Source organism: Arvicola amphibius, chromosome 2 (genome assembly GCF_903992535.2).
Source record: "Arvicola amphibius chromosome 2, mArvAmp1.2, whole genome shotgun sequence".
Lineage (NCBI taxonomy): Eukaryota > Metazoa > Chordata > Mammalia > Rodentia > Cricetidae > Arvicola > Arvicola amphibius.
The window spans coordinates 114879153-114906274 of NC_052048.2; the positions used below are offsets into that span (position 1 = coordinate 114879153).

The following is a 27122-nucleotide window of genomic DNA, read 5'->3' on the forward strand; positions in this document are numbered from 1 at the left end:
ATGAAGGAGAAATGGGTTTGTCCTAAGTCCGACAAGATCTTACAGACATTCCCAGAGTCCTTTGTGGTAATCATAACTTCTGAAACTTTATTTCCTCTGTGTAGCCAATTTGCCACTTTCGAGTTTGTTTCCTCGTTAACTTGGTCAAGTGAAAACAGCGTTTCTTCTCCAGCTTAGTCAGAGGCGGAGTGGAGCGCTTGCCTAGTACTAGGTTAGATCCTCCTGCACCACAAAGGGACTCGGTATGGCAAGAGGGGCTGGAGAGATGGCTCAGCACAGAGGTCCTGAGTTCAGGCGCCAGAACCCACGCCAGGCAGCTGACAGTGGCTGCAGTGGCTGCGAGGCCCCTGTCCTCCATCACACTTGAGCTCATGTGCACACACCATCCCGCTCGTTACCGCATAACTAGAAATGAAAATTAGTATTAAACAGTAACTCTAGGGCTGGGGATGCAGCTCAGTGGAGGAGCTCGCTTAGCGTATGTGTGACCTCAGGGAGGATCCCCAGCTCTGTAACAGCAACAGCCACAACTCGCTTTTCAAGGAAACTGGGGATAAGTCCCCTTCCTTGCCTGTGGAGACTGTATTGATAAAGACGGTTCAACCACATGGCCAGTGAGCTCGCCAACTTACTTTCTCCTACCTCCTACTACTGCTAAACAAAAGGAAATTTGGGGAGGAGAAATCATTTTTAGGGTGCTATAAATTCCTAAGAAGTGACTGGGGTTTTTTCCAGAACCTTTTTGCATATTTAGCCTTTTCCTATTTTTTCAATCTTCATTTTAGTTATGAAATAGTATTTGTAAGTCATAGGCCTGATTAGCTTTAGTCAAAGAATTATTGAACTTGAAGCCTTGCTTTCTGAGTTCTGAAGTGCCTCCCCTCCCTTTCTCCTTCTCTCTCTGTCTCTCTCTCTCTGTGTGTGTGTGTTTAAACAAGTCTGTCTCTTTTAATTTACCAATTATTTTGGAGCTTTGGACCCAGATTGCGGGCTTTTCCATAGATACGTTCTCTGTAGCCACTTGACTGATCATGACGCCAGTTTTAGTTAGCCCAGAGGACAGGAAATGTACATGACGAGCTGGGGCTAAATGACACCCAGTGAGAGGGACTTCAGGGACCAGTACCTCCTCCCTTTAAAAGGGGGGATGAACCTGCATGTCACCTTGTGAGTAACCCTGGGAAAACACTACTCTTAGAGAGAGCCTACGTCTCAGGGTTCTGTTTTATTTACGCTGGTCCCCACAAGGCAGAGGATCAAGACTCAGCTAAATATGGTCCTCCGTCCAGCAAGCCTCGCTTCCCCATCCGTGTGGAGATAGTAAATATAGCATCCACATGTTGAGAGGAGGGAGCTGGATACGTGCTTTGAGCTCTTCTAGCAGACAGGGCTGACTTTCCAAAAAAAGATAAGCCACAGCCTCTCGGCCAGCGCTGTCTCTTTGGTGCAGGGTGAGGTGACTCCCCTGCTTGGAGAGGTTTGGGAACTGAAATTCTACACTGTGGGGAGCTATAATTACAAGTCGCTTTTACTAAAACAGAGGTCAGCTGGCCTCCAGCTTCAGGAAAGGAGTTAAATGCCAGCTCACTCTCCTGGGTATAATGCCTGACTTTTTGGCTGGAATTTCATGTTGTTGGGATCATACATTCACTCACTCAGACAACACTCCATCCCTCCCCCCTCCCTCCCTCCCTCCCTCCCTCCCTCTCTCCCTCCCTCCCTCCCTCCCTCCCTCCCTCCCTCCCTCCCTCCCTCCCCCAGCTAAGGTCTGGAAACAAGGCACTGAATGTGGCACACACACTAGCGAAAAGCGGGTATGAATCTTGTCCTCCTGCACTTCTGGCATAAAACGAGGGGCTAGTGAGGGGCTTTTCCTTAGGTGGTACAATTCCATCTGCAGGACATCCTGGAAAGCGAGAGTTGCTTTTGATTGAAAGGGGTCCCTACAGGCATTCTGAGACTGATACCTCTATCTGCTGAGTATAGGCGTCAGAAACATGAAAACAACTTTGTAATCACATGACTCTAGGACCTGATCTATTTTTGTTTTTAGCATAGTTAAAGTACATTTTCTAGGAAGGTGATCTCAGTGAAAACCAGAGAGAGACAATCGTTCCAAGCACTGAAACATCAGAGTAACACTATTGACGAAGGTCGCAGGCAATACTGCTCTTAGCACCCAAATAGTCAATAAAACATTATTATGTCAGTCACTCTGGTTATGGAATGGTGATCTCAGGAATCTTCCACCCTGGGAATCTAGGAACTTGGTACTGAAATAAATATTTCATGATGGATTCCTTTCCCCATATCCCGACTTCACATGTGCAATGTTAAAGGCTGACTTGGAATTAGGAGTCTAGGGAGGTTGTAGCATTTACAGATATCATGCGAGCACAAACAGAAGAGAAACATTTGTTCTAAGATGGGGTGGCTTAGTCCGATGAGGCTGAGGTCAGGAAAAGTTGTCCCCAGAGTGCTGGAGTGGGCGCTAGGAAAGGAGAGGCCCAGGGACTAGTGAAGGTTTGGACTAGGCAGATGGATTCTGGCAGGGGAGAAGGAAAGACCTCAGCCAGAGGTCTGACAGCAGGGATAGAGGTCAGCCCCAAGGCCATGGTGGACGCTGATGACGACACTGGGCAAGGCCAGGGGGCAAAGCCGGTCGGGGAGTCAGCCTGAGTCATGGAAGTCAAAGACTGTCATTAAACCCGGAGGGAGGGGGAATCACAGAGTCGGACTTTTTCAAAAGACTGGAGGTGGACAGGGGCACAAGACAGGCTGTTACTGGATGCTGGAGGATGAAGACGGTGGCCTGGATTCAGTGGAAGCAGCTGGTCCCCGGAGAACTGGTGGCAGACTGAGGCTTGGTGGCAGGTTGGACACAGGGTTCTTGCTACTGCTTCTAGAAGGATGGCCGGCAGATTTTACAGAGTAGAGGCAAACACATTAGGGAAGAAAAGGTGGCCACGGTGGACCATGCAGAACTTGAGACATCCCATAGGTAGCTCCAGACAGACTCTGTACTCCACAGCCTCATGCTGAACTTGAGACATCCATAGGTAGCTCCAGACAGACTCTGTATTCCACATCCTCTTCTGGTTGAATCAGAACCTCCCGCGTTGACAATGTGAACTAAATTCTCAAATCTGCAACTCAGAAGTTTGCCACCTCAGTAAAAGAAACTGCTACCCACTCAAGCTGCCCGAGCTAGAAACCCGGAAATCCTCGATAGCTACTCCAATGCACACAAGAATTCAAGCACACATCTCCAACCAACCGACTCTGCTTCCCTCTCCACACTTCCTAAGCTTTGGTCTATAAATTATTTAGTCCGACAGATCTCAGCTGGATGCCGAGTTCAGATCTACCACCACTGGCTCTGAACTTCCACAGCACCGTTTCTGCTCCTGTTTCTGGCACTGAAACAGTGGTGCCTCCCCTCTCATCTGTATCCCCTGGGGACTCCCTGGGAGCAGGTCTGAGGGCCTGGTAGCCGGTATCTGCTAGTTGGTGGCCAAGCCAGGAAACTTCCTGAAGCTTGCACTGTGCTAGCTGGGGCTGGAGCAAGTGTATTAGCTATTGGAACTCTCAAGTGACATGCTAATTTGTTGGGTTGCTATTGTCACTTTTAAGGAGAAATCAAATTGGCTCCTGGGACTAGGGCTATTTCCCTGCTGAATGATGTTTGCTCTAAACTCACTCAGCAGTGACCTCGGAGCCCAGGAGCCTCACACTGAGAAACTCCCAGCTCTTAGCTCCTGCTGCTGCTTCCCCCACAGCCTTCTACCATCACCTGGACATTTATGGTGCCAAGATGCAGAGGACGCTGTCTATCCAGCATCCTTGTACTTTTCCTTCTTTCCAGAACCCTGATCCAGTTCAAGGGTCATCCTCTTCCAGTTAGATACATGGGTCCGGGGAGCCTGGTCCCACCCTGCTAGAGGAGGGCGGTATTTGGGTTAAACTTAAGTGATGAGTTCCACTCTCTATTCCTGGTTCTTGCATGGGTACATGACCTAAACTGTCCAATCAGAATGAAGCAATACCTGAACAGTCCAATATGCATTTGCCTCTCCTGCTGCTCCCTTGACCTCCTCGTCTATCATTCTCCCCCAAGATGTAAGGATTTACCTCTCGCTGGCCCAGTCTCTGCAGTGCATGGAGCTAGGCCAGGCTGTCCTCAGCAATGGGTCGGAGACTGCCTTGTGTCCCTTTTCACCTTCGGTTCTAAAGGAGGTGGGGGAGTCTTTTGGAAAAGTCCAATTCTATGTACATGACAACCTAGTCACAGAACCTGTGCCTGTCTCTGGGACTATTTCTTGTCATTCATTATCTCTTAATAACACAGTAACATAACTACCATTGTGTCAGTATTGTAAGTAACCCGGAGAGAACTGAGAGCACAGAGGAGAGTGCAGCTCAGTTGCTGCAGGGTTTGCTTAGCATTGGAGCAGCCCTGGGTTCGGCCACCAATGCCACAAAAGGCATCCAAGGTGCCCATACCTGTGATCCCAGCCCTCAGGAGATAGAGGCAGGGAGGTCAGGATTGCCATAGGTACTTCCACACTCCTGAGCATAGCTTACCCTCCTGGGACCCCCTGCTGAATCACTTCCTTTGCCTCTATGAGGGTTGCCATGGAGTCCTGCAGGCCTAGTCTCGGGAAGGCTACCAGGTTCTTGCTTCCGCAGAAGTTCCAACCATCCCACTGCGCTTCACCATTAGCCCCACTTACAGGAGCTTCCTGCTCCGTCAAGGAAGCTTACCGCTTATCCAGTATTACATGAACAGCTGGGCAGAACTCTAGCCCAAACGAAGTTCTCTAGACAGTGAGGGTTTGCCAGCAATGCGTCATAAGCTTGAGTCACTGACCTTCTGAACCTGAGCTGGGCTTGTCAGCTCTGTGGTCTCTAGCAGGTCACCTTCCCTGTCTCCTTTATCTAGACTACTACAGATCCTCACAGTGAGCTGGGGGTTAGATTAAAAGAGCTGAAGTGGGAAAGGCTCTCAGCACATGGGGTGGCTGCTTGCTAGTCCAGATCCATGCCACCAGCAGCCTTTCTTCCCCATTCTAGTGTAGATCCATGCTTCCCATTCACTTTCAGATTTGGGGAAGAGTTATAAAAGAGAGAGAGAGAGAGAGAGAGAGAGAGAGAGAGAGAGAGAGAGAGAGAGAGAGAGAGAGAGAGAGAGAGAGAGAGAGAGAGAGAGAGAGAGAGAGAGAATATGTTGTGGGCAAAACTGACTTTGAGGAAAACACACGGAGATGTTTGCTCTGCTCTGGGACTAGGGAGGCAGCTCAGTCAGTGAAGAGAACCTGACTCTACCCCACAATCCACTTCAGAAAGCTGAGGGGGGGTGTTGCTTGTAATCTCATCATTGGGGAGGCAGAGGCAGGCAGATCTCTCACTGGCCGGCCAAACTAGTGTCCTTGGTAAGCTGCAGGTCAGTGAGAGACCTTAAAAAAGAAAGGCAGTGTTACCTCAGGACAGACACCCAAGGCTGACCTCTGGGTCCCATCTATAGGGACACAAACGTGCATGCTCACCTACACAGCCAGAACAGACTCCCCACGGAAAGAATCTAGTTAGGGAGACACATCTGTGACACCGACCAAACACAAGCTAAGCGCCAGGGTGACAAAGGCACAGTGACCTAGCTCTGCAGTGGATGAGTGACAGCAGCTAAGCAGCTTCCGCGTGTACCGCAGCTTACACACAGGATGTTCTTTGTGTACTGTTTTTTGTTTTTTTTTTGTTTTTTGTTTTTTTTGTTTTTTTTTTTTTTTTGGTTTTTCGAGACAGGGTTTCCCTGTAGTTTCTAGAGCCTGTCCTGGAGCTAGCTCTTGTAGACCAGGCTGGCCTCGAACTCAGAGATCCGTCTGCCTCTGCCTCCTGAGTGCTGGGATTAAAGGCGTGCGCCACCACCGCCCGGCTGTGTACTGTTTTAGGAAACTGTCTCAACTGTCCTCAAACTCCTCAAATGTGCTATGTAGCTAAGGGTGACTGAATTCTGCCTCTACCTCCCCTACTGTTGGGAGGACAGGTTTGCACCACCCAGGCCTTCATGCATGCTGGGCAGGTATTCTACCAATCTTCTACAACCTCAGAGGCAGTGCCAGTCTGCCTACATCATCCCATCCCAGGGTACTGAAGACAGCAGCCAAACTCTAGGGGACTCAAAAATGAAACTGTCTCAGAAGCAAAGGGTCCCAGGGGTGGATCCCAAGGTCAAGACCACACCTTGTGACCTGGTCGAATTATACAGGAGCCTTTAGGTTCTGGCTCCGGACCCAGCCGTGTGATACCTGTCCACTGAGTTCCTTTTAGAGCTCATAGTCCACTATGGAGGCTACATAATGTGCTGTCTGAAAATTGAAAATGTAGCCCCCCCCCCCCCCCCCCCCGTTAACAAGCCGCTTTGTTATTTAAGAAAGCTAGTGAGATCTGACAGCAAGAGGAAGTCACTACACAGCCGACTGCAGCTTCGGAGTGTAGGGTCAGGGCCGGGGACACGCGCTCTCTGAAGCCACGCGTTAACCCTGTTTATTCAGTGTTCACAGACTCTCCTCCCCTCGTCATTCATGTGAGAGTGTATGAGTGTGTGCATGGATGTATGGAGGTGCTGGTGTGCATGTGCGTAGAGGCCAGAGGTCAACGTCAGCCATCTTCCTGATGCTCTCTACCTTATTTTTTGAGACAGGGTCAGTGAGAGACCCTGGAGCTCACCAATTTGGCTAAACTGGTTAGTCAGCAAGCCCCAGGAAGCCTCCTGGTTCTGCCTCCCACCACCAGAATTACAGAATCTGTCCCACTCAGCATGTTATGGACTGACGCTAGGGATCCGAACTAAGGTCTTCATGCTGGTGTGTAGCGAGCTTCTTGTCTCAGGCCTTACCATCCACTGTTAAAACAAAAGCAAAGACAGGAACTTGTTCAAGGTCAGTTTGCTATTGTGATTGAGCAGAACACAGGTCCAAAGAGGACCATGAATCCTTGACTGCAGGTGCAGGCTGATAACAAGGTGCCGTCAGAAGACAGAAATTGGCCCCTCTTGAGGACTCAGAAGAGGCTATAAGGAAACCACCGGATGTCCATGTCACCTGCTCTGACAGCACTGGTCTTCAGGCAGCACGAGCTCCTGATTGGACGGTTTAGAAGGAATAACTCTGGAGCAGAATGCTCCAGACCTGCCACAGCTGACCTCAAGCTCCTCTGCCTACCTAAGTTTGTTTCGAGAGCTCATTCTGACCAAAATGGACACAGAATGCTGTGCACGCCTTCCACCCACCCCAACCACTTCTGCACACCTTCTGTGCTTTTCTCTTAGCCTGGAACACTTCCTCCATCAAGGGTGTCTCCTTTCCACCCCCACCCACACACTCATGCCATCTCCTTACCCAGGAAACTGTTCTGGTCTGTGGGTGGGCTAGTTTTATGTTAGCCTGACACAAGCTAGAGTCATCTATGAGGAGGGCACCTCAGTTGAGCAAATGCCTCCATGACGTAGGGTGCAGGCCAACCTGTAGGGCATTTTCTTAATTAGTGATTGATGTGTAAGACCTCAGTGCGTTGTGGGTGGGGCTGCCCTGGGATGGTGGTCTTAGTTCAGTAAGAAGGCAGGCTGAACCAACCAGTGATCCATGGCCTCCAGGAGATCATCAGCTCCTGCCTCCAGGTTCCTGCCCTGTGTGAGTTCCTGCCTTGCCCTCCGTCAGTGGTGAGCAGTGCTGTGGGAGTGGGAGCCTTTTCTCCTCAACTTGCTTTTGGTCAGAGCAACTAGGACAGTCTGCCCTTGACCCAAAGCAAGAAGTTTTCTTTCCTGCCTTCCAACAGCAGCAACACCGCAGACAGTTAATGTAGGGGGTTACGGGAGCCACATAACCACTGGCAATAAATAATAATAAAATACATTTTGAGATATGAATGAATGGAAATGTGTTTATTAGTCATCAGCAGTGCCAGTGACTCAGGTGACTGGGGACCATGAAAGTACCAAATCTAATCAGGTGACTGGGTTGCAACCAAAGGAAGCTGCAACCTGAGAGACAGTATTTGCACGAGAATGTGTCCAGGGGACCATCATGGTCCGTGCAGACCCCACGGGTCGCGTCTTAGCTGGAATACGCTGATATTCCTGTTGCCAGAGAAGGGTGCTGGACCTTGGTGGAAGCCGGGTTCGCATGTGGAAGAAAAAGGCTGTGATGTGGTTCAGGACCTAGAGGACAAAACCTCTGAGACATTCAATGACTTTTGCTCTAAAGCCCGAATGCCAAGCAAGCGTCTTAAAATTCATTTCCCCGGCGTCTTGAGGCAGGCGCTGAAAAGGAGCCGCTGCTGGAACATATTTATGTTTCTAATTATAAAGGGACGACTGCAGCTAGATCCCAGTGACTGAACACATACATTTATCTCTCGCTAAAGTCCTTTAAGATGTACTGTGATTTTTTCTTTTCTTTTTCTTTTTTTAAGGCATACAGCTACATGGAAAAAAACCAATAGAAAAGGAAACAGCAGCCACAAAAATTTTAGAATCTAGAGATTCTAGATTCTAAAAAGAACAAAGTGAACCAGCTGAGCAGGCCCAGGGCTGTAGCTCCTGGGCCAACACAGTGGGCCTCAGGAGCAGCTGTCTGGAATACGAATATGTCCCGGGGGCTGAGATGTGAGGTCTGGGGCCATATGCTCTTCTAGATACAGGACAAAGGTGAAGGCATGGTTTAATTTCTGCCCCCTTCTATGCCATGATAAACTCTCTAACCTTGCAAAAAGGAGAGGGTATGTGCTTAAAATTGAGGCCCTCAAGGTGCCTTTTCCGACTGGTTCCCAGGATATCAGCAACTCTGTGAGCTGTTGGGCTGGAGGATGGACATTCTTTTCTGGGGAATATGACCCTAGCCCAGGAAGAAAGACAAAAACACTACTGATTTTCACATAATTCCCAAATGAAGGGTTTAGACTGATCACAGTACAAACATGACTCTCACCTGGAAGTGGGGGAAGTATGGCATTGTCCCAAGGGGACGTGTGTCAAAGTCTGTGGCATTTTGATTGCCACAGCTGGAGGAGGGTACTACCTGCTCAATGGGGAGATACAAGGGTGTTTCTGCACATCCTACAGTGCATGAAACAGCCTCTTCCCATTAAAGAACAATGGTCCAGCCTGTATGGATGGTATTTGTTGAGAAACCCTGACCTGCAGGGAAAGCTGACTTAAACAGCCTCTTCATGCACTACCGTCTCCCCTAACGCTAAGTATGAGCAAGCACCTGTGGAGACGCCAATTAAACCTTCTGTGGTAGTGGTTGAGATGTGAGCAGAGAGACAGAGACAAGCACTTCTAAAGAACAAACACAAGAAATCAAGGCCCATTCAAAGGACCAAGATATCTCTGCAGCGACCACCCTGCAGAAAATCACACATGGGACTCCATGGGAGAAGTCTTTATTTTACTAGACTCAGTCACCCCCTGATGTATACCACAGTCACTAAATCAGTACCCCCTGATGTATACCACAGTCACTAACTCAGTACTCCTGATGTGTACTACAGTCACTAACTCAGTCACTGCCTGAGGTACACCACAGTCACTAACTCAGTACTCCTGATGTATACCACAGTCACTAACTCAGTACTCCTGATGTGTACTACAGTCACTAACTCAGTACTCCTGATGTATACTACAGTCACTAACTCAGTCACTGCCTGAGGTACACCACAGTCACTAACTTAGTACTCCTGATGTATACCACAGTCACTGCCTGAGGTACACCACAGTCACTAACTCAGTACTCCTGATGTATACTACAGTCACTAACTCAGTGCTCCTGATGTATACTACAGTCACTAACTCAGTACTCCTGATGTATACTACAGTCACTAACTCAGTGCTCCTGATGTATACTACAGTCACTAACTCAGTACTCCTGATGTATACCACAGTCACTAACTCAGTGCTCCTGATGTATGCCACAGTCATTAACTTAGTGCAGCACTGGAAGGCTCAGGAGGCATACGCCCAGGGAGAGGCTGACAGATGCTGAACTTGGGTGATGCTTGGAAGGGCAGGCTGAAGGTGAAATAGGCGGCAAAGTGACGTCTAAGCAAGGGGACAATGCCCAACTCTACAGGACACAGGACAGAGAGGGGGAGTGAGCAAGGCAGCCTACACACAGGGCTCAGCTGTGACCACCAGTCACAGACAAACACTCATCATCTGGGAGACTGAAACTACAAACTCTCCACTGGGAAGGGCACCTGGAATCATGGTGTCATTACAGGGCTGTAGCGCTGTAGTGTGACATGCAGACAGGATGTCTGCCACTGAATAAGCAGCTGGGAGTAGACAGTGGGCGTAAGGACGGAGGGGATATGTCCTTGCTGCAGGAGGAGCATGGAGGGAGCTTTTGTTTCTCCTTAACGGGCCCTGTCAGGACTGCTGCCTCTTAAACCATCTACATTAAAACTTTTATAAAAATAAAATGACTTGCCGGGTGGTGGTGGCGCACGCCTTTAATCCCAGCACTCAGGAGGCAGAGACAGGCGGATCTCTGTGAGTTCGAGACCAGCCTGGTCTACAAGAGCTAGCTCCAGGACAGGCTCTAAAGCTGCAGAGAAACCCTGTCTCGAAAAAAATAAAATAAAATAAAATAAAATAAAATGACTTTCAAAAAAGCTGGTGGAAAACAGAATAAAGAGGTAAATCTCTAAAATTATTTGCTATCACTACTTAGAGCTGACCACTTTGACTGTTTTGTTACATTTCCCCTTATTATACACGTGTATATTTTCAATGTAGTCATTGCCGTTTATAGTTTTAATGCACGATTTTTTAGACTGCGTGAATCATTAGCCTTTTACATTTCTTGACAATTTTGTGAAGGCAGGTTTTAATGGCTGCTATTATCCTAACACTGTCCTGTGCTCAGCAGCCGCTTCTCACTCTTCATCATTGTGTTTAGAATCCACTGCCGTGAGCGATGCTGCGAAGAATACCACTGTATGTAAGTCTGTGTGTGCTCTGAGTGTGTTCTTGTTATAAATTCAGAGGAACGGATGGCTGCAAACTTGAGAGGCTTTGGCAGATATCCTCAATAGCTGGGGCAGCTTTCACTCCCAACGACATGGCCCGTCCAACCTTTGGATGCACCAACACCACAGAGTTCACACTCAAGAACTGTGTGATTGAGTTAAACAAAAATCTCTCACACATGCAAATATCTCAGAATGTTTTAAATAAGTTTGTACTTTTTTTCTGGGCCACATTTATAGCTACTTTGGGGCACATGTAGCCCAAAGGCCAGGTTGGCCATGCTTAGTAGAATATTAACTTTCCTGTCTCTTGGATATCGTATTTTTTCTATCTTATCCAATTCAATAGATTAAAAGTCTTTATTTCCATGTCTTTGTGAGTTTTGATTGGTTACTTGCTTTCTTTTCTTCTGTGGCCTACTGGTTTATATCTTTGTGTTTCCCCCTACATACCTGTTGGCAACCTTACTTAGACTCTTGTTTCTTACAAAACAATACAGACCCATGGACCTGACCATCATGACTGTCCCCAGTAGAGTCACTTCTAAATTGAGGGGACTCTACAGAGACTCTGCCTGGGTGGACACATTTGTAACACTTTTCTTATTTTTACAGAATCTTCATTTTCTATGTGTATTTTGGTCAGCTGTGTCCATGGCTTCCCAATTCTATAAACCATTCCAACAAAGGGGAAAACCCACTGGGTAGGTATTTTTGTTCCTTACCTCATCTGTATTTAATACATCCATACATTTGATGAATAAAGAAATTAGGGTAGGATGGGGGTGAGAGAAACCAGAGACCAAAGCACAAATGTGGCAAGAACACTGGACAGGAGGGGGAGACAGCCACATCCTTTGGGAAGCCAAAGAACAGCAGGACTTTGTATTCTGTCCCACCCTGAATACGGTCCCCAGAACCTAGAAAATGGACATGGAAAAAGACTAGAGAGAAAATCCAGCTAAAAAGGAATGAAAAACTGCCATTTTCTGCAATAAAAATGAACCTTAAAAACATGTCAAATGAAAAGAGCCAGACATCAAAGAGCAAATATCTTCACAAAAAGCCCAGAATAGACAAATCTATGAGACAGAAGTGGACCAATGGGGGAAGAGGATATGAGGAAGGACCAACAGTGGGTGTGAAGTTTCTGGGCATTGGGGGATGATAAAACTGTTCTGTGACTTACAACATCTCGGCTTCAAACATAAAGCAAGTGTAAATGTATACATCAGCAGTTTGAGCCACCGATGAACAACCCTGGCCGACTTGCCGGGTTACTGATACCTCTGTTGCCCCCGTGGTAGCAGGAAGGCTGTGTTGTCTAGACCCATCGGAACTATACAGCCTTTCTGCTACCTCCTCTTAGGTCCACAGGTCACTCCGGAGGCGCACCTGACAGCAGGCAGTGTTCTGTGGGTCTAGACTCACTGGAGAACAGTTCAGACCCACACAGCCTATTAGAGCCAAATGGACCCGGCAGCCTGTCTCCTCCTCGGCCCTGCAATGAGTATCATTGTGCTTACATTTACGGGCAGTGCATTAAAACCACCACCTACACGCTGATTTTAAAGCCTTCGATAATGTCTAGACAGGTCAGAATCCTCTTCCAAATGGCAAAGTCACTTATTAAAGTCAGGTTTTTTTCCATAATAACTTGACTAACAGACTCTCTGAGATCCAACACCCACCTAGTTCCTACGGGGATTTCCAAACCTTGTGTAAAGTGCTGTATCACACATATTCCCCGCTTAGGGACTTGGACAATCTTCATGGGCAATAAAGATCTGCCCAAGAATGAAGCCACGTGTCAGATTGTAGCTTGGTCACTCACAGGATTAAAATTCAAAAGTGGGGTATAGATCAACCTCAGATGGGAGGGGCTGCTGAGCAGGCCCCTCAGACTTTCTGGATTTCTGGATGGTTCCACCTGTTGGACAGAGTCCCTGGTGCAGGGAGCAGAAATCTCTGCCCCTCCTCTGCACCTGTTTTGTTCTCTTCCCACATCTACCACCATCCCCAGGTTTTCAGGGCCAAGGAAGCTTCTAGAAACACCTTCGGGTAATAAGAGTGTCCGAGCCCTGACCCAGCTGGCTGGCGAGGACAGCCTTTTGCAATTAAGCCGGAGCAAATGGAGCTTTAATTGAACTGGGGAGTCGGAATTAAATGTGCTCAGCGGCAGCTCCTCCAAGGGGGCCTCCTCCACGCCTCCTCCACGCCTCCTCGCTCATAACCCTAACCACTACGCTAGTGGAAGGATGATGCTTCTCACTGCGACAAGTTGGCTATGGTTTTTGTTTGTTTGGTTTTTGTTTTTATTTTATTTTAAGGGAAACAAAAAGATAAATTTGAAAGGAAGGGGGCAGGGAGGAGAGAGGGGTCACTCCCTAAAACACTGAGGTCTGCCAAGGGAAAAAGTTACCAAGGTGGGTGTGGACCAACACAGCACCTCCTCTGCCTCCAGCCACTGTGACCGGCTGGGATTTAAGACCAGAAGGTTCCACAGCCCATCGACTACTCTGGAGCTGAGACACTACAAAGTCAAGCCACCATCCCGATGGGGCACAGGGTCTGATGCCATGAAAAAGCCTCAGCTAAGGAGATCAGACCTATCAAGCTACTCAGTGTGCAGGAGAGAGCACACTTTGGCTCAAGGAATACCTGTGGCGTCTACTATTTGCATACCCCTAAGGCAGACAGCACACTCTGGGGCTGTGGTCTGTCACATGACATCCTGCCTCTGTTTTTCTGATTTGTCCACAGGCAGGCCGGGAGGGGTCCATTTGTTGAGCAAATATGGACAGTCCCAACACTTGTTCAAAATGAGGAAGGAGGCCAGGCTAATGTTTGGGAGGGAAGAAGATTAGACATGAAGTCCAGTCATGATTCCCCAGACAGAGTGTAAGGTAGGTGGTGGTGGGTGGCTTGCTGAGAGGAGATGCTGGGACTCACGGTGTCTGTGCAGCAGCTCTGACTTTCTGACCCACATTAGAATCATGTGTCCAGCCTGGACTAGCTGATTTCCCCAAGCTTGTGATTTAGGAGATGGTGGTAGATTCTGAGATTTGAGATGCCTGACAACATCCCAGGCAATCTGCGCTGTATAGAGGACTACATTTCGAGAAGCCAGTATGCCGGGCGGTGGTGGCGCACGCCTTTAATCCCAGCACTCGGGAGGCAGAGGCAGGCGGATCTCTGTGAGTTCGAGGCCAGCCTGGGCTACAAGTGCTAGGTCCAGGACAGGCTCTAAAAAAGCTGCAGAGAAACCCTGTCTTGAAAAACCAAAAAAAAAAAAAAAAAAAAAAAGAGAAGCCAGTACATGTAGGAATCCAATCTGTGAAGCCCTGTTTTAACTTAGTCCTCATTAGGAATTCATTACCAGAAGAGCAGATGCTGGCCTCCTGGCAACCCCAGAGACAGACCCCACTGTACTTCCACCACAGGTCCCAGCCCGGATTTGATACTAGGGGGCTGTTTACTGGCCAGCTATAGAGCGATGTTCTCATCTAGCCAGCTACCATGGGAAGCTGGGAGCCCACGAACAAGGTGGTGGCAATACGGATGGTCCAAGTCAGCAAACTATATAGGTAGCAAGCGGCAGATGAAGGTATGGGATGCATTAGGGGACATTTAGACAAGAGAGACAATTTCTTTTCAGTGAACATAATAGGCAAGTTCTCTACCACTGTGCTATACCCCAGGGCCCAGAAACACATTTGTGAAGAGACAGCTTCCCCTAAATAAGAACACTCCGAAAAGGGATAAAAGAGAGACCCAAATGGCCAGTGTGGGACAGTTCCCCGACCACTGGCCAAGTCAAGTGGGCAGGATAGGGCACAGGAAGCAGACGGGCACAGAGGGGTGTTATCCCTTAGGCTTGAGGGAAGTCCACGGACAGTTCAGCCCAGGACATACGGCAAATGCCACCAAGCTTCGTCCACTCACTCATCCACAGAGTGACATGGGCACCACCCCGACGTGCCCCTTTTAAGGAAGTACAGTGGTTTGTGGGCAAATAGACAAAACAGACTCAAGCTCACAGGAACAACATTTGCTGAAGCAATTTCAGCACCAGCCCTGACATCCCACCTATGGAAGCCAGCCTACCAGCTCTTCTGCCTAGAAAAGTGATTGGCGCTTTTGCATGACATAGTCAATAAGGAGTATGTGTCGTAGAACAAGGCATGTACTGATGGGCAAGCTGATCCGTGTCAACAAACACAAAAGATCCCAGGATTTGCAGTCCAAAGTTCTGCCCTGGAAACTTGCCTTTTAATTTTCACCAACTACATGGCCTGCAGCAAGCCACTTAACCTTTCTGACCCTGCAAATTACGGCAAACACCACTACTCGCCCTGCCTCACAGAGGTGAGAAAACAGAGAGGCCACAAGCTTGCTCTGTGGGGAAAATACCATTCAAGGCTCAGGCCCCAGTCTACCCTGAGGTTCCACAGATATATCTGGGGATCTGAAGAGGAGGCCGGCTCCCTTCCCTGGCCAGACACCACAAAAGAAATGCAACAATAAAGGTTTCCTCCTCCGCTTACTTTTCTATTAAAATCAACAAGCAACAAAGCAGCAGATTAATATCTCTCTAATTACTAAGTTGTCAATCAAGAGGGGAAAAGTCTATAATTTAGTTATCAAGCCTACACCTCAAGCTGACAGCCACAGCGGGCATCCCAGGCCCATAAAGACACAAGGGGGACACCTCCCAAGCCTGCCCTCTCTCTACTGCTTCCTACACCCCTGCTGAGATGCCAGCTTTCTCTCATGCACTCTATCTCAAGACCTCATTTAGCGCCATGCTTCTCAAACTTGCACTTAGTGGCACAGACAGGAGTGTCTGTGCTCACACATGCCGAGTGGGGACAAGGAGCATGGCTAAGTGACTGGAAGGGAAACATGAAGGTGTTCCAAGCCTCACCTGGCTACCCAAAGAGAAGAGGAAATCCCTTTGGAAGTTAGAATGCTCTTAGCTCCCAAACCGTACTGGACAGTACTATCATAACCCATTGTATCGTTGGGGACATCAGCCTGGGAGGGGTGAAGCTTCTCGGCGGAAAATGGCAGAGCCTGGGTAGGACTCTACAGCCCAGTGAGACAGCCCATCCTGGCTGGCAGTGCTCTCCTGCCTCCTTTCCTTCCCTACATCTCCCAAACACGGTCCTACAACGCTGCTCTCATCCAGCTTCCCACTTGCGCAATGCATTTTGCAGGGTCCCTCCATCTTCCCTTTTCTCCCACAGAAGGCTAGAACACCAAATGGATATCACCAGAACCAAGGTGATGCGGCACTCCTGGGACTAATCCTTACTGCCACCTTGGCCAAAGTAGAAACTGTCTCCGCAACCCATACAGAAGGAAAAAGGCTGGGGGGGGGGGTGGGGAGCGGGGGGGGGCTAGTGGACTTATCTCAGCCACACGAAAGTACAGACAGAATTTGATGTTTATCTGCAGAATCCAAAGCCCACCTTCCCACTGCCAAACTACCTTCTGTTCAGGAGATCAGGAAGCAAAAGGCCTTGACAATGCAAAGGTACCCTTCAAGCCTAGAGAGCCAGGTCAGAGACAAAATGGGTAGGGTGATGCACTGGCCACATCTTCCCCTCTCAGAAGCCGTGGCTGAATCAGCAGGGGAGGCTGTACCTGGTGCTCTTTAGCCATGGGTTAGCTTTTAGCTGAGCAAGTGGAGAGCCAAACGAAAACGAACTCATTTTAAGATTTATGTGCCCAGCATCACGAGGCACTGGCTGGGCTCGGGGATGTGGTGGAGGAGGACACACAGTGTTCCACCAGCCTGGGCCTGGGGATGTGGAGAAGGACACACAGTGCTCCACCAGCCTGGGGCCCAAGACCCAGGGCATCCACAGAGGCAATGGCAGGCAATGGTCTCAGACCACTTACGGGGACACAGAAAGGGCTAGAACAGCTGGCCACCGACCACCTGCAGGCTTTCCTGGGTTCAGAGCAGCTGCAAAAGGCACTGAAAGAGGAACAAGAAAGTGCTGAGGGCAAAGAAAGCCACTCCCCAGCCAAAGCTGGCCAAATTAGGGCAAAATCAACCCCCTAGGTGTAAAAGGAAATCTAGCCTATCACAGTCATAAATTGTTGGATTTTTTTTTTTTAAGCTGCATTTGTAGGTTTTTTTGCCTGGTTTCTCTGCCTCTGCCTTTTTCTTCTTTGGAGCTTCACTGCCGTGCCTGGGGCCTCGGGGTATCTGCTGCTGCCAACACACATGTCTTTGCTAGAAACTGATACTCCCACGGAGACCTGCTTGGCTTTGCCCTTTGCTCTCATCCCCTGAAGCCCCGAATTCCACAATGAAAGCACAAAAGTCCAGTTCTCCAAAAAGCCCCTTAGCATGAGGCTACACGTTCAAACCCCAGTAGTGCACCAAAACAACAACAACAACAAAAAACCCCCCAAAACAAAACAACTCTGGCCATATCATGGCACACACAGCAATACACGCTCAGCTCCCTGAGGCCTTCCACCTCCCCAGCTCCCTAAGTCTGATGGGGCAGAATCTTGGTATATCTGCAGCACTCAGGCCTAGCATACCAGTCAGGAAACGTTAAAGACTGGAAATGTCACCAGACCTCGGGAGAGTCATGCTGGAAATTGATCAAAGGGCCCAGAAAGGTTGAAGCCCATCCGTGGCACAATCAAGCACTGCCCCCACCCTAAGGTCCCTGCCTATGAACCCAAGCTGGAGCTGGAACAGACCACCCGAGTCCCAGGAAAACATGGTATATTTTAAACAGCAACAACTTATGAATGGACAGGGGCCACCTTCCTTCTCAGTACAGAGGAGGAAACCAGCGTGCCTGCGTGATACGGTGCAGCCTGGGATATAAATAGCTTCTAGGAAGGTTAGCAAAACGCAGACAAGAAATCCACAGTGGGTTACCAAGGGAAACCAGATGCTCGGCGCCACATCTCACCTGTTGCAGCTCATATCTAGAAGGAGCTCGGGGCTCCTCTCATGCTCCATTCCCTCAAGGATGGAAGGCGGGGCTTAGGGAAGCTGAGCCTGAGGGACGTGAATGGCCATTCTTGACGCCCTTACTTCTGCTCAGTGCACACTTATCCCTGACTCCCCGCTCTCCCATCAGCTCACTTGCTTGCTGTTCCCTCTCTGGGAAAAGTCAACCTGGAAAGGTGCTGTGTGAACTAGCCCTGCCTGAAGATAAGAGGCACCTGGTGCACGGGGCAGCACCCTTGCCCTTCCCTGGCCCCCCCCTTAGACTAGTTCTTGGGTGCTATCCCATGAAATGCAGAAGAGGGGAGGGACCTGTCTGCTGCCTTCAGTGGATGTTCCCTTTGTTGGAGGAAGTGCCTCCCTGGGTACCCAGAGAGCTCCTGGGGTGGTGGTGGGGAACCAGTCACAGCTGCTGGGCCATGGCAAGTGTGAAGCCAATCTCATTTGTCATTGAGAAGCTACCGCAGGGGACACCGGAATAAGGCTATTTATAGCGCTCATGTATGCAACCCTGAACTCGATGCTGAAGTTGCCAGATACAGCAACCATGTACGTAACGCATGCGTGTGAACTTGGACACAGAGATAGTGACTAAATCTACAACTCTGGGGATCCCAAACTCACCCCACCACACACTCTCCTGAGTATGGGTACTCTGCGACCTGGGATAAATTGGATTTCAGTGCTTCCCTCTCCAGAGCATGAAGTTCTGCCTTCCTGCCAAGGATTAAGAGATCAGGCTTGGAGCCGGGAGCCAGAGTGCAGCTGCCAGCAGATCCCCGCTGGCTCCCCACTTCCTTTCATTCCCAAGAGTGGAGGCAGTTGGGACAACCCCACCTTTCTAGTCCCTTCCCAGAGCAAACAGAGGCTAGTGCAGAGCCTACACTGAAGGCCCAGAGTCAGACACAAAAGGAGAAGTTCCCCAGAGACAGGCAGAAAGCCAGACCTCCCTGTAAGGCCCCCAGGGTAGAGGAAGGTGACTGTCAACTTCCACTCCAAAATGCTTGGCAGTCAAAATGGCAAGCTGTCCTAGGACCACCCCGGGGCTCAGCCAAGAGGAGCAAGGGAGTTACCTTCAGCAGCAGTGCTTGTTGAGTGAGCTGAGCAGTGAGAGATGTCTCCAGACAAGGCACAGGGTAGGAACTGATACCCAACACATTCTCGTACTCATTCTCTTTCTCTGCTACTCGCAGCAAAGGTCAAGTGACAGCAGCCAGGTCAAGAAGACCAAAGGTCACAACCTAACCCCCCACACACACCCAACTGGTAGATTCCTAATATGTCAACTGGGCAAATGACGCTTATTGCTTTGGACTTGACTGGAGTCATCAAGAAGGTCAAGATTGAAAAGAGTGTACTAGGGGTGCCTGCCCGAGGGCGGCACGGCTGCATTTCTTTAAGTAGGTATGCCAAGCGCCCACACGCATGAGCAAACAGTTTGGAGAGAAGGCAATGCCTTCCAGTGCTATGATCTTCTTCCTCATCCCTCTGTCTCTGGGACAGAAGAACCAACAGAAACCTACATATGCCCCTTGCTTCTCAACTTCTCCCCAGAACCTGAAACAATCAATTTCTCTCGCTCCACACATCTGCTAACGCTTCTAGTAGAATCTACCAACTTTAGGCATGCAAGATACATATATCCTCTTCCACTTGTGACACCCCCATTACCCTGCCCACTGCAGAGCACAGTAATCTCTTGTAATACCGTTTGCACGCCTACTATATACAAAGAACTGTGGACGCCAACTGTTTCTGCAAAGGTTAATGAATTTAAGGCAGCCTACAGCTCTGCAGTGTAGATGCTAATTATCTACATTTTACTATTACAGAGAAAGTAAATAACTCGGCTAGAATCACACACAAGGTAGAGACCTGAACCCAAGACGTTTGGGTCTCAAAGCCCATAGTCTTTCCTCTATGGTCTATCTGTCTGAAAATCCTCAACAGGTAAGTATGTGCATGTATGTCTATGTATTTATTTACCACTATTAGCATCATAAAAGGAATCAGATACCTATTCATAGAGAAGTGGGGTTTTAACAATCAACACAGAAATCTATGTAAGACACACATTTGATCCAGACTTTTACACACACTCACACCAGCAGTGGTGGGCCCCTAACTTAAATGTCTTCTTTTGTGTTCCCCAGTTGCTTAGCATGATACAATGGTCCTACTATGTTGTCTGATAATGATTAAGTTTACTTCTTACCAATGGAATGAATTGTCCATAACTTTAACCCCAAATCAAAAGTATCAGTGAGTAGGTAAAAAAACTACCGGAGCCGACCATCAGGTAGCACAGGACCCCGATCACATCCTCCCCACCTTCACTCTGTCTACCACCACCAAGTAAATGACTGTAAATTTCAGGTATTCTATACATACAAGCAATCTGGCCAACCCGGGGAGCATCCGGGCACTTCCCAGGACCTCGAGCTGGAGTGGTGCAAGGGTCTTCATCCCAGCAGCAAGCTCTTGGGAGCTGCACACCGAGATGTACATACATAGGCATATGGTTAATAGTAACAGATCTCTGTCTAAACAGAATTCCGACGTTCACACGTCCTGTTAAACAGGCGCCTGTTTGAAACGCGATCACCGCAACAATGAAATGAGGTAAAATTTCATAAAAGTTAAAAATAGAAACTTTCCCCTCAAACTCTATTTTCAACTAATATCAACTTCTTATCTGTCAACAGCACAACTTAAAAGATGGTGGTATCTGGCTGAGTTCCTCTCCTTGCTTTCCATAACTGGCTAAGGTGGGGGACATTGAAAGAATACTCAAACCAGGCCCCCAAATCTGTGAATCAGACCTGGCTGGCTTGGGCACCTTCACGACAGGTAGTGTCCTCTGCCCTTTAAATCGCCTGTTCTCCAGGCTCAGATGTTCCACTAATGGTTTAGAAATCAGGGCCACATCAAGTTGTCCCCCCCCCAAAAAAAACCTCCAACCCACAAGCTATTTCTAGACGTCAGTATAGAATCTGAGAGTGTACAATTCCGAAAGGCAAATCTAAACAAACAACATATTTGACATATAGTATCTATGGTGGTTGTAGTTTTCTTCTCCTTCCTTCCTTTTTTCCTTTCTTCCTCCACCCCCTTTCTTTTTCTTTTTCAAGACCCTGTGCACAAATAAAGCAGCTCAGTGATTGAATTTCCCCCAGAGCCAGTCTAGGGCCTTCAGTGGCTCCCACATCCTCAGAGTCCTCAAGTCTGCACAATACACAGAAACTTCTTCCTGAGACTGCAGGCCAAACAGCAGAGCTGAATTCTGCAAAACTTCATCACCTAGACCCAGAGGAAAGAAAGTGGGTCTGGCAAAGCGGCTGAGCTGGTCAGGGAGGACGAGAGAAAGAACAAGCGCCTTAATCCTACAAGGAGAACGGCCTGGCCCTTCAGGTTTGCAAACACTAGCCAGCGGCTGAAGGGAGACGTGTTCCTTTCCTCTCTGCTCGATAATCTCTCCAAAGAAAACACAGTCACCTGGCCCTCCAGGAGGAAGAAAGCTCTTCCTCCAAGATTCACACTGAACTCTTAACCCTAGCCTCCCTGCACCCCAGGGAGTGGCTGATGGTTGTCGTTTCTTTCCTTTTTCCCTGCGGTCCTCTGGCAACACCACAAATTACGTTTTCAGGGACTGGAGTCCCAGAGTGCAATGATGTTGTAATAAACATAACCAGAACCAAATGCCTTCCCATCATGTTAGATGATGCCATTTCCCACCAATCAGGCTTCTCGGGCAGGCAGACCACTCACCAATGAGGGACCAGACAGAGGCTGTGAGGGGGGAGACCTGGTCATCAGCAACTAAAAATAAGAGCGCTTCACCATTGGCCGCCGACACTTTGCAACAGGAGTTAGGACCCACACAGCAGGCAACACACAGAACGACCCATACAGTCAAAACTTTCACGTCCCGGGGGTTCACACTGGTCTGCATTTTCTTTTTGGTTTGTTTCCTTAATTTGCTGACTTAAGAAAAAAACCTGATCCTGAAGGAGCCCCTGGAAGACACACCCTCCCACTTAGACACCTCAGTTTCTAAAGGCCCTTCAGTCACACAGCATTGGCGAAGGGTGGGGGTAAAGGAACCGGCCAGAGGCCAAGACACTCACCTGTCCAGCTGTGTCATAGAGTCCCAGGAGGTACTGCTTGCCCCCCACGGTGACGCTGACTGCAAGGACAGAAGTGGGGGTGGGGAGAGAAGCTCACAATGACCTGAGGTCGAGCAATTTCGCTTCCCACAGGACCCTCCTTTCCCAAATCACTGGGAGGTGTGTGGGTACTCCCAAGAAGAGAGTACCCCCGTTTTGTGTCCAGCTCGTCATGTGGCATAAGATTTAGGTGTAATGTGGACCCCTGCTATCCACCCCTCTTCTCCCAAGTCCCAAAGCCACGTCTATCCAAGTGTCCCCAAATGTCTCCCCCACAGGGGCTTTGGGCAGTAAGAGAAGCAACTGTAGGAAGGTCAAGGAGGGCGCTCAGGGAACTGGGAAGTGTGGGAGAAGGGGCGAGGGGGGAAGATAGGGAGGGGGTGGGAGCTGCTTCGAGGGGTTAACCAGAGTCACAGTCTGGGGAGGGGGGGAGGGGAGGAGCGCCAGGCAGAGGGCGAGGCGGGGGAGGGGATCGCGCTCAGGGGAGGCAGCCAGGGGGCTCAGCCAAAGTTGCTCCAAAGTTCCCGGCCCGGGATCAGCCCCTTAGTCAGCAGGACAGAGACTTACCTGCGTAGTGGTCGAAGACAGTGGGCACGTACTCCTCAGGGAAGGCGTCGTTGGCATAGCTCATGAGCAGGCAGGTCTTGCCCACAGCCCCGTCGCCGACCACCACGCACTTGAGCATTAGCGCGCCGGGCCCGTGAGCCATGCTGCGGCCGGCCGGCCTCGGGGCATGGTCCCCCCGGAGCCCCCGCCCCGGCCCCGGGCTCAACCCCAGCCCGCCTGGGGGGTCCGCCGTCGCCGCCGCTTGGCGCAGCAGGGCCGCCCCCCCGGCCCCATAAAGCAGTTCCCCTCACCGGAGGAGAAGGTGCAGCGGGCCCGGGGTGCTGCTGCCGCCGCCGCCGCCGCCGCTTCGATCGCTGCCCCGCTCCCCGCCCCGGCCCCGCTCGCCGCGTCCGCCTGATGGCCCCGCCGGTCGGCGCCCGTACCCGCTCCCGGGCCCGGCCTCCCCAGAAGGATCTGCTGGATCATAAGACTGTCCGGCCCCAAGGGAGTCGGCAACTTTGGGGAGGGCGGCGGAGGGGAGGGGCCAGGCGGCTCTGCCCGCCCCGCACCGCCCCGGCCCCCGCCCGCCTGGGCTGGGAGGAGGGCGGTCCCCGCTGCTCCCGAGCGCCGCGCGTCGCGAGCTCCGCGCTCGCACCCGCGCCCGCCGTGGGGGCCCAGCCGCTCACCCTAGCCTGACTCCCCGCGAGGCGAGCGTAGAGACAGTGGAGGAGGCGCCCGGGAGCCAGGAGGACGGAGGGGGTGGGGAAGGGGAGCTGGGGGGGAGGGGCTCTCGGGCAGCCGCTCGGGAGGAGCCCAGGGCTCCTCGCGAAAGTGCGTCCAGAGCCCGGAAGCGTCTGCAGGCCCTGGTGCGAGGAGGAGTCGTGGAGGCCTTTCGGGGAACCACGACGACTTCAACGGTGACGCAATTGTGCAAAATTACACAGATGTATCTATTTAAATTCAGCCTGCAAGGCAGGAGCCATCCTATCGGCCTGCAAATGCTCCACGCAACTAGAAATCAGGAACAGAGGCCAAAAAGGTTATAAAAATAATTAATAACAATAATTAGAAAGACGCGCGGAGGCTGGAAGGGCGGTGGGTCTCTGAGCAGCTGAAAACTGGGACTCCTGGCTTATTGCTTTCTCTTCAGCATCACCACCCCACGCCTTTCGCAGCACGAGCTTGAGTCATTTTCTATGAAATTGGTGACTAAGAGATGCAGCATATTGCACCCCCAACCAGCCACAAAGGGGCGAGCCTTGTTCAGGAGACTGCAAATGTTATTTGTGCTCCCTCTGGAGGCGACATCGTCCGAAGCTTCCTCCCCTCCCTCCCCCCAAAGTCTCCAAAAGTATTTGGTTGTGATTCTTGAGATATGATGTGTCCTCATGCTCTGAGATTTGGCTGGGGATCCAGGGCCAACCCTGCGCCTCTGTCTGGCAAGTCCGGAAACACTTGTCTGGCCGGGGCCGTTCTGTGGCCCAGTTCTACTTTAAACTTATGGCACTGGAGAGAAGACGCACTCAGTGCTGACCACCCTCCCCCGCCCCCGCCCCACCCCACCTCCTGCTTTCTGACAGGGAAATCGCTCTTACTCACCAATTCACAGTGGTAGAAATAACTGTGGTGAGAGGGGCGTGGGGTCATTTAGACCCTCGCCCTCGGGTTTTGGATGAGGAACTGGTACCTGGGAAGTGGTTACTACTGGCGGTCAAGAACTTCGGGAGCACTTGGGGGAAATGCTTACCGCGATGTCCTCATTTCTTTCTCCCGATCCACGCGGGACCCATTCTCAAATCCGAAACACGATTTCAAATCTACCAGGAAGATTTCGAGTATCATTTAAAGTTCCTTGTGAACGTATAGTAGTATCTCTCTCTATAACCTGCCCATTGCATTTGAGTGGAAGTCCTTGCACTGGCTGCGTTGATAAATCTGGAAGTTACTTGTAAGTTCTCAAAGGTTAAGAAAGGCAACAAACTGCCTTGAAGTCAGATCTGCCTCTTTCCCGTGGAGAGGAGGGAAGGAACACCATTAGCTCAGGCCGTGGTTTGCAGAGGCTAGTATTCTGAAAGGAGGATCTGTGGAAGAGGCTAGAGAGCTGTGCGAGCCAGCTCTGCTGGAAAGCTGAATTTGGTCCAAGCACCACAAGTTAGCAGCGAGGCTGCCTTTCTTTGGGCCTCAGTTTTTTGCTCTAAAAATGTGAGCTGGTCTCACAGGGACCCCAGGTTCTGGATGGCTGTGGGAAGCTCTGGGAATCTCAGAGCACACTCCAAGTTGGGAACTGATGTGCCCTGAATCATACAGTGGTGATTTCACTGGCGACGGTGACCTCATTCCCTTGGCCCATAGTAATGCCAGACAGACTGCCAACAATATTAGTGCTCTGGGGACGGTCACACCTGGTATGGCTATGACTTGAAAAAGGGGGTAGGGGAGTCATCCGGAATACTGCCTCCTCAGCCCCTGCTCCCTTCAACTGGAATAAATAGACCTCTGCAAGGCACTCTATTTCCCATGGGCAAAAGAAGAGAATGCCCAAGCGGTAAAACAGAACAAAACCAAAAACAGTTCTCAACTGTCAAGGACTGGGGGACAGGAAGCAACTTTGTTCTTAAGCATCCCATAGGCCTCTGCTCCCCCCCCCCTTTTGTTCCAACTGTGAGCATTGAAACAGACACAGGTTTGTGTGGGAACAGTGAGCTTGTCTAGGCCGCCTTCTCTTTTTCCTCTACTCCTTCCTTCCTCCTCCTCATTGATTCATTCAGTACTTCATTTAACAAGCGTGAATTGAGGTCAACTAGAAGCCAGGCTTTCTTCCTGGCCAGGGGACTTAGAGCTGGCAAGCCACCATCGCTGGAGGGGAGCGGAAAGGACCTGATAGGCAAACAGATAATTGCTATGTAATGTAATCAGTACTGTGGAGGAGGAGAAAGGGCAGGCTTCTGGAAGAGCCAAGGAGCAACCGCGCAGAGCTGTGGGCATGCTGAGGAAGGACTTGCAGAAGTGCTATCATTGGCCTGGGGCTTGTGAGGCAAATAGTAGAAGGCCTGGGAGAAGCAGACGCAGGCCCTGGCCAAGGGAGAGCGGCACACAATTTCTTAGGAACGGTGGCCATCTGAGGTGGACAGAGAGCAGAGTTAGCGGTGCGTAGGAGCTGATGATACTGCCTGTTTGTCAAACCTTATTGCCACAGGGACGCATACAGAGAGGACCATCTTTATCTACACAGCAAGAGACAAAGGTACTGTCTAGGTGAGCCTAAAAGCAAGGAGATAGTGAACATCATGAATGAGGGAGGGATTGGCAGTGCTGCTCTGTGGGACCTGGGTTGTGCTGTGTACTCGAAGGTCAGTGATGTAGGTAATCTTGTTTTATCTCTGGAATACTATGCAGGGTGAGACTTGTAGACAGCGGCCATCTAGGACAGCACCACTTGCTTCTGATAAATATTCTTTGTAATTTCACCTCTGCCATCATGTGACTTGGCGGGAAGCTCTTACTTTCCACATCCTGCCTGAACCCATGAGGACTAGCCCTACATGGGTACCGCAACCAAGGCAAGACAAGACACACATTTCCTGAAGTTTTCGAATGGGGAGTTCACAGCAGGACTTCCTTTCTCCTCTTTCACTGCATAGCTGGCTTGTGTGGGTCTGAAAACTGTTGGCTATTCAGGAACTAGTCAGTGCAAGAAAGTGAAGCCAGAGGGCGGAAAGAAGCCACAGTGGAGATGTGCTGCCCTTAAGGCATGCACACACACATTTGCACGAATGTGCACACAGGTAAAGCTCATGGGGGTAATCTAAGTCCAGGATTCTTGTGCTCCTGTGGCTCTTTAAGATGGCCAAACAGCTGGTATAGTGAGCTCTCTCTCTGGTTTTTCAAGATAGGGTTTCTCTGTGTAGCAGCCATAACTATCCTGGAACTAGCTCTTGTAGACCAGGCTGGCCTCGAACTCACAGAGATCCGCCTGCCTCTGCCTCCTGAGAGCTGGGATTAAAAGCAGCTGCCACCATTGCCCAGCACAGCTCTCCTTTTTGCCTAATTGAAGTTAATTGAAGTTAGTTTTCAGTCACTGGTAACCAAAGGAATTCTGACTCTTACACTGCTCTCATTATAAGCTGAGGAAAGGAATATGCAAAGACATTAAGAAACTTGTTCAGTTACACAGCCAAGTAGTCGGGCTAAGGTTTGAAATGTCTTCCAGTCTTATGCTACTGGCTATATGTTCCATGACTGCGTCGAAGATTGTAGGCAAAGAAAAACGACAAATTTAGTCTGTCATTTGAAACCCCTCTGGGACTAGAGCATGGATTTGGTGACTAGGAGGAGACTAAGACAGTGGGAGGAAGGGAGGGATTGTGCTAGACTGAATGAAGCGGGGCTGGAGAGAT

The 27122-nt window shown here is 50.0% G+C and overlaps 1 protein-coding gene across 2 annotated transcripts in view; it reads right to left on the reverse strand.

The window, feature by feature from the left end:
• Positions 1-22962, reverse strand: part of Rhoq (ras homolog family member Q) — a 37123-nt gene extending 14161 nt beyond the window's left edge. Inside the window, exons 1-2 of one of the 2 annotated variants that reach the window (XM_038318898.1) lie at positions 22747-22952; positions 22141-22199 (exon numbers count right to left, since the gene is read on the reverse strand). In XM_038318898.1, the coding sequence (XP_038174826.1) occupies positions 22141-22199; positions 22747-22888 (201 nt within the window). In that variant the 5' untranslated portion in view covers positions 22889-22952. Of the gene's footprint in view, positions 1-22140; positions 22200-22746 lie in introns of both variants that reach the window. The other variant, XM_038318899.1, reaches the window with a different exon arrangement.
• Between the last annotated feature and the right edge of the window lie 4160 nt (positions 22963-27122).